At 38.0% G+C, this 10839-nt stretch overlaps 1 protein-coding gene across 1 annotated transcript; it reads left to right on the plus strand.

Moving 5' to 3' along the window:
- The first annotated feature begins 591 nt into the window (after nt 1-591).
- Nucleotides 592-3826, plus strand: LOC127642550 (DCN1-like protein 2). The gene is made up of 6 exons (XM_052125184.1): nt 592-622; nt 830-998; nt 1142-1272; nt 2051-2133; nt 2373-2469; nt 2939-3826. Exons 1-6 carry the CDS (start codon nt 592-594, stop codon nt 3016-3018), a joined length of 591 nt encoding a protein of 196 aa, XP_051981144.1. The 3' UTR covers nt 3019-3826.
- The last annotated feature ends 7013 nt before the right edge of the window (nt 3827-10839 follow it).

Below are 10839 nucleotides of genomic sequence, written 5' to 3' on the forward strand. Positions count from 1 at the left end.
ACAGTTATGGAACAGAGAGTATCAAATCTCAGCGGTTTATGTCATAAAGTATTAAAACTAACAAAGTGCGCAGACCTTGGTATTCACACGGCTGATCCTCGCATGGCATCACGTGACCTCCCCACAAAAATCTGATTTTAATACAAATGTGGATTGGATCACGCTTGTAAGAATCAGATTTTATGTGTTTTTGTTTTGTTCAAACTACAAAAATCTAATCTGATTTCTGTCAGATAGGTAAAAAAGTCTGATTTACAGAATATTACCATTTATTTGAATACATGGATGTGTTTTATACGACACTGAGTGGATCATCCATATGGGGCCGTCATGTTTTGATCACATACTAATAATAATGCTAAGTTTACTTTATATAGCACCTTTCCATTGCTCAAGGTGCTCTGCAGAACATAAAAGAATCAATAGCATGATCCAGAGTGATGTTAGGGTTCAGTTTGTGTAATCAACTCTTCTAAACAGAATGAGTCTGAGTTGAAAAATTAGTTGTCCATATAAGAAACAAACTGCGACTATCTGCCACAAAATGTCAAAAACGACAGGTCCACGTAGTGCAAAATCATTGCCAACAATATGGCAATATTCATCGGCAACTTCCAAGAAAGTAATGTTATTCACGCGTATTGTATCAAATAGAAAAACAAAGACAAAAGGAACAAAACAAAGGATAAATAAATGTTGCTGGTGTGAAGTGACAGCAAATGATAGACAAATGTCATGCATTCATGTCACTGTGTGCACATTTAAAGTGTTTTAAATACTGAATGTTCTTGTCCTTGTCTTTTAATTGTGAATCATTTTTCTCTTTCAGATCCCCAAGATGAGAATAAGATTGGAATTGATGGAATTCAACAGTTCTGTGACGACCTCAATCTGGATCCAGCAAGCATCAGTGTTCTGGTTGTGGCATGGAAGTTTCGTGCAGCAACACAGTGCGAATTCAGCAAGAAAGAGTTCATTGATGGCATGACAGAGCTAGGGTGTGCTATGACATCATCATATTTCTTGTTTAGTCATCTGTGCTGTTGATATATTGATGAAAGTTTGAGGTGTACAACATACTTCATCATACTTCGAGTTTAGTATGAATGATGTCAGCATGAGCTATTCATCTCATTTGCAGGTGTGATAGTCCAGAGAAACTCCGAGCTCTTCTGCCCAGATTAGAACAGGATCTGAAAGACGTTGGAAAGTTCAAAGATTTCTATCAATTCACATTCAACTTTGCCAAGAATCCTGGACAAAAAGGTTTAGGTAACAACACCTTAAATACTTTTGTTCTAACTTTTTGTATGTCTCTTTGGCCAGGCTGAAATTCCTGACAACGACCATGTTTACAAGCGCAATTTTTCGAAATCTGGATCAATTCATTTGAATAGCAGATTAATAATATATTGTTGTATCGTTTATATCCATTATGTATAATAGGTACTCTGATCAAAATGTATATACATTCGAAGAGCAGAATTTAGTGTCAATTTTACCATAACAGCTGGAAACCTTTGAATCCTGTCAGAGAAAGATACTGAGTCAGCTGAAGTTTGGCAACCCAGCATGACACCCCAATGCGGAATTGCTGTGTTTACATTTCTAACATCCACAAAAAATAAGGCGAGACATTTTTCATCTAATGTTTCTAACTTAACAAAAGAAGAGAATTTTAAGCACTGTCTTGGGTAAACACGTTAGCTTCCTTCTCAAATAACTACACATCTCTGGTTGAGAATATGTAGCTAAGATCAGTGGGAGAGAGTTGTCTTGCTCTGTATTTCACATGTAAGCAAGATATTTTTTAAATACTTTGTGAGAGTGCTGCAGTTGCATTTAAATATTAACATGGTAATTATTCTTTTGTCAGATCTGCACCACCTCTCATTTGGGTAGAAATTTCATTCGGATTAAGCTCAATCAAATAATTTTACAGGAAGGCTTTTCATTATATTATAAAATTGTTACAGATAATTTAGGCTGCATGTAAACATAGTTATTGAGTGAACAGTAACAGTCGCATTAACATCTTTTTCCATTTTAGATTTAGAGATGGCAGTAGCTTATTGGAACCTGGTGATGGTGGGACGTTTTAAATTCCTAGACCTCTGGAACAGATTTTTATTGGTAACTCTGGTTTCTGTTTTGAAGCTTTACAGGATTGGATCTTTGACCCTTTTTAACAATGGATACAGATTAAAATGTGTTGCTACACAACACATTAACTACATGATATAGCCTCTAACTTCTTGAAACAAACCAATAAGTAGAGTATTGCCCAAAAAGCTTGGTACGTAGAATAATTTTCTTGAGCAATTAATTGAGTTGCTCTTTGGTCTTTTTTTTTTTTTTTTTTTTTTGTGCAGGAGCACCATAAGCGATCAATTCCCAAAGACACGTGGAACTTGCTTCTGGATTTTGGCAACATGATTGCAGATGACATGTCAAATTATGATGAAGAAGGTGAGACATATCTTTTTTTTGTTCTATCTTGTGAGCCAAGGCAGAAAAGCTGCCATAATATTATCAAAGCGCATGTCTGTTTTAGTATGATCACTGCATTACAGGTTCTCATAGTCATGAAAAACCTGTAAATATCAGCTAATTTTAAATTAGTGCTTTCTAGGCCTGGAAGGTCCTGTAAAAGTCTTGGAAATTTGTTTTGATTATAGTTTTTCCTAGTTATGCTTGGCTTTTGCTCTTTGTAGGTCCAATCTCTATAAAAGTTGTATTTAAAAATCCATATCCAGTAATCAAACATGACTGGAAAATTCATGGAAACTTATTGGTCAAAAGTTATAGAATCCAGTTTTTAGAGACAGGTGCTTGCTGTATTATAAAATGTCAAGGCTTTGGAACACCAAGAAAGATAAATAACTTCTTTCACACAGAGTATGTTGACTTTTAATTATGTGACCTGTTTTTGTTTCAGGAGCTTGGCCTGTTCTCATTGATGACTTTGTGGAATATGCTCGGCCAATCGTGACGGGATCAAAGCGCAAAACTGTATAATAACGCTACTGCTGGGCGAGAACTTACACCTTGTTCGCCTCATTGACTTTGTAGTTTTTTTAAAGACTTGTAAGCATAATATGAGAGTACTAAGAGAAAATCTTGAAAAAGACAAGCTTTGCAAAGGACGACAGGACAGAAAAGATGACTCAGATCTCCACACCATACAGGAAGGACGAGAGTGTGAGACTCAAACCATCAAATGCACATGGCCAGCTATTTGCACTGGCAACTCAATTCTAACCTGAGACCCTAGGAGATTTTGGGTGGATCACTTTGAACCTAGTACCTCATCTCCATTGCAACCAGTATCACTCTAGGGCCAAGTCCCCATTGCCTACCCACTCCTCACAGTCTGAATTATGAAATAATGTCAGAGTTCTCCAGTTTTTCTTTTAGACCATGTACCCATTTGTCCGGGTGTGTATCTCATGCAAGACTTGATGGTGATCATGTCCACTTTTTAAGACAGACATTCATGGGCAGCACAGCATGCAGCTCACAACACCAGCACTATTGTTACAGTTGTAAAATGCTGTATCTACTGCAGCAGTATGTACAGAGAGAAATGTATTATCATTAATGTTTTATTTGAAAAATGACATATGAGAGAAAAGCGTGGTAAAAAAAAAGATGCCTCCATACTATGTTTTTGTGTGAATTTAGGTCATATGTGTCATCTGCCCTGTTGCAGAACTTGTAACATCACGGTTCAGTGTTACTCTTTTTTTTGTTTACCAGATTTATGTTAAGAAATAAATTATTGCCCTTTATGTTCTTCTCAATCTTTAACAACCCTTTTATTCTTTAACAGGACATTTATAACCATAGCCTTGCACAACCGTTCCAGGCATTTCAAGCTTTCAATTTCCTTCAACACAGAATGTGAAAAAAGGAGGAGTCTTGCACCATAAGTTATGGTGGTAGGTTTTTAATTGGAGGCTTTTCCTAGAATGGTCACATGAAGATAATCAAATGGTTTGTTTAGGCCAAAGTGAAGTATTTGCTGTTAGCGTTGTCAAATACAGTATAACGCCTACAGAAGGTATTAACTTCTTTATTAAACCTATCCTATTTGTTAGTTTTCTCCTTCAGCATCTTCCACATGTGAGGCTTTAGCAGTCATCTGAACCTTTCATAGGAAAATTATGAAATTTGGCACACTATTAAGGGTTGGTATGAATAGCCCCAAAACTACTATTACTTCAAACTTAGTCCGATTTGACCAAAAAGTGGCTCAAAATGATAACTTTGATTTGGAAAGTAATGATTGAGCTTACATCCTATGGGAAGAGGGACTGGAGACAGCCAATTGGAGGAAGAAGTTAAAATATGCTGATCTGGCCACAGTGTGCTGGGGATGGAGGATTGCCACTTACAATGTGGAGATTGGGTGTCGAGGATTTATAGAACATCAGTGCAGCACCTATTGAAAGATGTTGGTTTCTCTGGATTGGCATTGAAGAAGTTTCTGAAGGTAATGGTAGAGGAAGCCAAGGAAGGGAGGTTCTGGCTATGGTTAAGAAGGACAAAAAGTGGGGGGCACAGAAGTGAGAAAGGCAGTAGGGATAGGGAACATTTGTGATGTTTGAGTTTATGTATGGTACAATTATGTCAAAGGAATACAAGGGCTTGTGTTTTTCTAGTATGCAAGCTAGAGGTATTGGAAAGATTTGCGTGTAGGGTTATGTGGTGAATTAGTATGCCTTTTGGAACCGGGGGGCACAGATACTGCATTAATGGTATCAGTGGGGCTAGCACAGCTTTAGCCACTGGGTTGATTCCTCTTTTAAGTTACAACAACAAAAAGAAAATGAGATTGACGTGAAACAGGAAGTGAACATGTATCTCTGCAAAGCCTTATCCTATCGAAAGGTAAACTTGTTATGCTTTATTAGGATCATGGTCTGAGGGTATATACACATTTTGCAGCACCACTTATGGTTAAGAAATGTCAAAAATGACTACTTTTGACTAACTTTTGAACCGTGTGTCCTAAAATCATGAGGTTGGTGTCTATGGATTCCATAAGATCTGAATTGTGTTGTGCTTACTGAAGTGGTGGTGGCGTAGTGGGCTAATGCACAGAAATGGTAAGCAGAAGGTTGCTAGTTTGATTCCCACAGCCACCACCATTGTGTTTGAGCAAGGCACTTAACTCCAGGTTACTCCAGGGGGATTGTCCCTGTAATAAGTGCACTGTAAGTCGCTTTGGATAAAAGCATCTGCCAAATGCATAAATGTAAATGAATAGTGGCAGGGATTTTTCCTGATTGTTTGAACTTGCAGGTATTCTTATAATTATTATTCGTCTTTCTCCCCAATGGCAGTTCATGCCCACAGCTGCATGAACTGCACATAGAAAAATTATTAAATAATAGGTAAAAATAGCACATAGACCAGGTTTGGGATCTCTAGGCCAAACTCTATATTCCCGCCACCACCAGCTCAATAATTTTTTCTTCACTTCTTACTTTTGAGCTGTTTGAATTTGTCTGATTACTTTAATCATGGTGATTTTAATGCACCACACATATTAGAACTCCACCCATTACAGTGGCTGCCATGTTGGATTGTGACATTTATATATATACTGTATATATACACTGGTGGCCAAATGTTTGAAATAATGTACAGATTTTGCTCTTATGGAATTTAATTGTACTTTTATTGACCAAAGTGGCATTCAACTGATCAGAGTGTATAGTCGGGACATTGATAACGTGCAAAATTACTATTAAAATTTGAAGAAGAAAAAAATGACAATGACAGCTTTGCAGATCCTTGGCATTCTATCTGTCAGTTTGTCCAGATACTTAAGTGACATTTCACCCCACACTTCCTGTAGCACTTGCCATAGATGTGGCTGTCTTGTTGGGCACTTTTCACGCACCTTATAGTCTAGCTGATCCCACAAATGCTCAATTGGGTTAAGATCCATAACACTCTTTTCCAATTATCTGTTGTCCAATGTCTCTGTTTCTTTTCCCACTCTAACCTTTTCCTTTTGTATTTATGTTTCAAAAGTGGCTTTTTTTTTTGCAATTCTTCGCATCAGGCCTGCACCCCTGAGTCTTCTCTTTACTGTTGTTTGAGCGAGTAGAATTCAACGAAGATGTCAACTGAAGATATGTGAGGCATCTGTTTCTCAAACTAGAGACTCTGATGTAGTTATCCTCTTGTTTAGGTGTAGATCTGGCCTTCCACATCTTATTCTGTCCTTGATAGAGCCAGTTGTCCTTTATCTTTGAAGACTGTAGTGTACGCCTTTGTATGAAATATTCAGTTTTCTGGAAAGCATTGTATGGCCTTCATTCCTCAAAACAATGATTGACTGGCAAGTTTCTATAGAAAGCTGTTTCTTTTTCTCCATTTTTTAACTAATATTGACCTTAAGACATGCCAGTCTAACAAACACAAAGACAATGATAAGCTTCATTTAACGAACCAATTAGATTTCAACTGTGTTTGATAAGTGATTTTCTAGTAAAAATTAGCAATTTAGCATGATTACTCAAGGATAAGGTGTTGGAGTGATGGCTGCTGGAAATGTGGCCATCAAAAATGACTTTTTTCAAATAGTGATGTGCTAGTCACCTGATGTCATGTGAGGATCAGACATGTGAACAGCGAGCTTTGCGCACTTTGCTAGTTTGAATACTTTTAATGACATAAACCAGTGAGATTTGATACACTCCATTCCATAACTGTTTTAGGAGGACATTATGTCAAAGAATTCCAAATCCTCGTGCTCTGGAGGCATTAAAAGACACTTACATGCTCGAGCTGATGGTCCCGTTCAGGCAGCAAGCCTGGGAGTCGACTTAGACGGGGAGGTGCGGGAAATGCGGCAAGAGATGTTGAACATGTCGGCAATGCTGACAAAGGTCGTTGCTGACTTGGAGGATCTTGCTGTGATACGACGATCGATCACTGTCATGGATGCAAATTTCTCAACATTTTCTCATATCATCAGAGTTCCTGAGGGAGAGCTGGGACAGAGTATGGTGAAGTTCCTGGATGGGCTCTTTCCCAATCTGCTGAAATAGCAGGCCATATGCTGGAAATCGAGTGAGCTCACAGGGTTCCTGCTCGGGAATCTGTGGAGGGAGACAGGCCCTAACCCATTCTGGCCAAATTTCTGAGATCATCCGATAAAGATCTTGTGTTACATGGGGCGAGGATTAAAGGAGGGCTTTCTTGTAAGAACCAAAGCATTTCCTTGTTCCCAAACGCGATCGATTCAAGGAATGCAAGAAACTTTTAAATCAACGGAAGGCCATTTTTGCACTGATATTCTTGGCCAAATTGAGAATAGATGCTATAGATGGCCGTAAAACATTCACAAGCCCACAGCAAGTGATATCTTTCATAAAGTCAGTGGAGTGACCTGAGTGGGCCGGTTCACTGAACATTCGCTTGACTGTTTGAGGAATATGCACTCTCTTTTTGTGCTGATTCCGCCTATCGGCTGGAGTTTGTTTTCTAGATTATCTTTTGCTGTGAAATTCTGTCTCACAAAATTTGTATAGAAACACAGGACTTGAGCAATCTGATGGCAAGGTTGTCACAGGGGTTCTTGTAGACTTTTTGAGGGATGGACGCCAGTCGGTGCTGTCGTATGCGGGGTTAATGCACATGTTTGTCCTTTTGTCTGTTTTTTTTTTTTTTGCATTGATGTTGGAATGTGATCTTTATAATCTTGTTTTTGACACACGATTTATTTTTTCTTATATGTCAAATGTTAATATGAGTGGATTGTCTCTCTCCACGTGGAATGTGAATTGGTTGGGGCAACCCATAAAAAGAAGGAAGGTTATTTCGCTTCTTAAGCATAAGCAATGTGATATAGGGGAGTTATTACATTGTTAAGTAACATCTACAATTAAAATGTCCCAAACAGATGAATTAAAAAGATAAATTAGGAAAAGTCATTATTGTTTTAGCTGAAATTCAGGGACATGCCCCTAACGTGAGTGGTGGTGGAGTAGCCGCTTTGGATAAAAGCGTCTGCCAAATGCATAAATGTAAATGTAATGTTGATGATCAGGGCTTTTTATAGATCTTTACGGGATATTGCAAGTCCCTGGAACCACTCAAGTTATAATATTGGGAGGAGACTTTAATCTTTTGAATGACTCAGTCCTTGATCATAGTGAAGCAAACGTGTGCAAGCTCCCTAGAGGAACATTGATGGTTCACAGGATGTGTAACTATCTTGGTCTTACAGATATTTGGAGACTTTTGGACCCTTCTGGGAGGGACTATACATTTTTTTCATCAGTCCTTACGATTTACTCTAGAATAGATTTTTTTTTATATCTAAGTCCCTCATTTCATCTGTTGCTGATTGCTCAATTGGAAATGTTTAAGTCTCAGATCACACCCTGGTGTGTTAAGAGGTTATGGAGAAAAGTTAATCATATAGTTGGCGCTTTAATGTATCCCTTTTGCAAAGTCCTGAATTCCAACAAATGCTAAAGGCTGAAAACAATGTCTATATGTAGACCAACTGGTTCTCAGTATCCTCTGTGGGCGTGGATTGGGAGGCACTTAAGGCGGTTCTTAGTGGCCGGATCATACAGTATGCCTCATTTACAAAAAACAATAAGTGCAATAACTTGTGGAATTGGAAGGGAATATCAAAAAAGCAGAGGCAGAGCTGAAGCGCCAAATGTTGTCTAAAGGCCTCAGGGAATTTACCCAATTGAAATATAGATATAATACTATTTTATTGCGAAAGGTGGAGTTTTGGCTATTCAGGGCAAGACAGAGATACTTTGAGTCGGGGGATAAGCCAGGGAAACCACTTGCTAGATATGTTAAACAGAGCGTGTCTTTTTCTACCATTCCCTCTACCATCTGCTGGTGGTGAAATATTTACCTCGGCCATTGATATTAATAATGCCTTTAAAGAATTCTATCTTGATCTTTACAGTTTCACATCTTTGTCTACTGATGAGGACATTAGAAACTTTGTGGAACCATTAGAACTTCCTAAACTGATGACTGAGCAAAAAGTTCTCTTGATTCTGAGATAATCTTGGAGGAGCTGGGTGAGGCAATTAAGTCTCTGAGGCCAGACGGATTTGCTGCTGAATTTTTTAGATCATATGCTACAGAACTGGCTCCACATTTGCTAGAAGTTCATACGGAATCATTAAAGAATGGTAAGTTTCCACCAACCACGACGCAAGCCCGGATCAGTCTGATTCTTAAAAAGGACAAAGATCCAAGCAAGTGTAAGAGTTGCCATACAATTTCCCTGATCCAGCTAGATGTTAAAATACTGTCAAAAATTAAGTAAAGTTATGACATCTCTTATACATATAGATCAGATGTGGTTTATTTGGGGCCGTAGCTCTTCTGATCATCAATATCATGTGGTCATTGGTGAATGATCAGACTCTGGTAGTTGCCATCTTACTTGACACTGAAAAGGCATTTGATATGGTAGAATGGGATTATATTTTTAAGTTCGGGAATACTTTTATATATTAAGTTATTTATAGACACCCGATAGCAGCGGTTCAAACAAATTGCTTAATTTCAGCTTATTTTACTCTGGATGGTGGCACCCGGCAGGGTTGCCCTCTTTCCCCATTATTGTTGTCTTGCCTTGGAACCATTATCAGCCATGATAAGAGAGGAGGTGGTTTTCCTGGGGTTGTAGGAGGTGTGGTGCATAAGCTTTTGCTTTATGCAGATTCTATTTTATTATTTTTCTCCGACCCTACTAGATCTATGCCTTGCCTCCATAGAATTATTAATTCCTTTTCTAAGTTCTCAAAATGCAGAGTTAATTGGTCTAAATCCAAAGCTTTGCCTCTGACAACATATTGCCCTGCAACACCTTTTCAGATCCATGTGTTTATGTTCTATTTGTCCTATTTGTAATTTTTTAATTATTTTATTTTTATGTATGGAATCAATAAAATGTTAATAACAAAAATAAAATAGCGATGGTGCCGTTTTTTACATCAGTTATATCCTGACTAAACTTTGTGATCAGTTGAATGCCACTTTGGTGAATTAAAGTACCAATTTCCTTCCAAAACAGCTAAATCTGTACATTATTCCAAACTTTTGGCTGGCAATGTATATATATATATATGGATGTATTTTTTACTCCTACAAAAATAAAAAAATACTAGTCTAAAATGAGTGGAATGAATTGTTTTTCTTTTATATTTGAATTTTGAACATTGTTTAAAAGTTACACCAATAAGAAGCTAGACATAGGAACCACTGTGCTTGGCTGTGCAGACTCTCAGCTTGATAAGTCCTTTTGGTGGCTGTCAACTTTGTGCCAGTGTGGTGCAGTGGATTGTGTGCTGTACAGTGAAACAGAAAGGTATAGTTTTGATCCCGTCCTGGGGGACTCTGTGTTCTTTGTGTCAAGTTTGGTCTGGTGCAATGGTGGCCATTTCAGTGCTTGGTCCTGTAGTTGCTGCTGCTGGCAGCAGCTATGTTTTTATTATGAATTGTTCCCGTTAAACATTTAAACTTTCTCCTTTCAGGATCACAAATTCACAGACATCCGTATTCAAGAATAATTTCCCTCCTAGAAAGTATTCACAAACTTCAGACAGTTTTCACATTGCTACTGATGAAAAGCAAGACATAGAGATTAAAATGTGTGTCTTTAGGTCACACTAAAGTCTTCAGGTTTGTCAAATTGATTCTAGCAAATTTTAGGAGTGATGTAAATATAGTCTTGTTCAGAAGTGGATTTCTTCTTGCCAAACAGATTGCCAAGTCTGTAAAGCTGAAAATATTGATGTCAGCCACAAAGCTCTGCAACACATCAGTATTGTAGCT

The sequence above is a fragment of the Xyrauchen texanus genome, unplaced genomic scaffold (genome assembly GCF_025860055.1).
Source record: "Xyrauchen texanus isolate HMW12.3.18 unplaced genomic scaffold, RBS_HiC_50CHRs HiC_scaffold_686, whole genome shotgun sequence".
Classification (NCBI taxonomy): Eukaryota; Metazoa; Chordata; class Actinopteri; order Cypriniformes; family Catostomidae; genus Xyrauchen; species Xyrauchen texanus.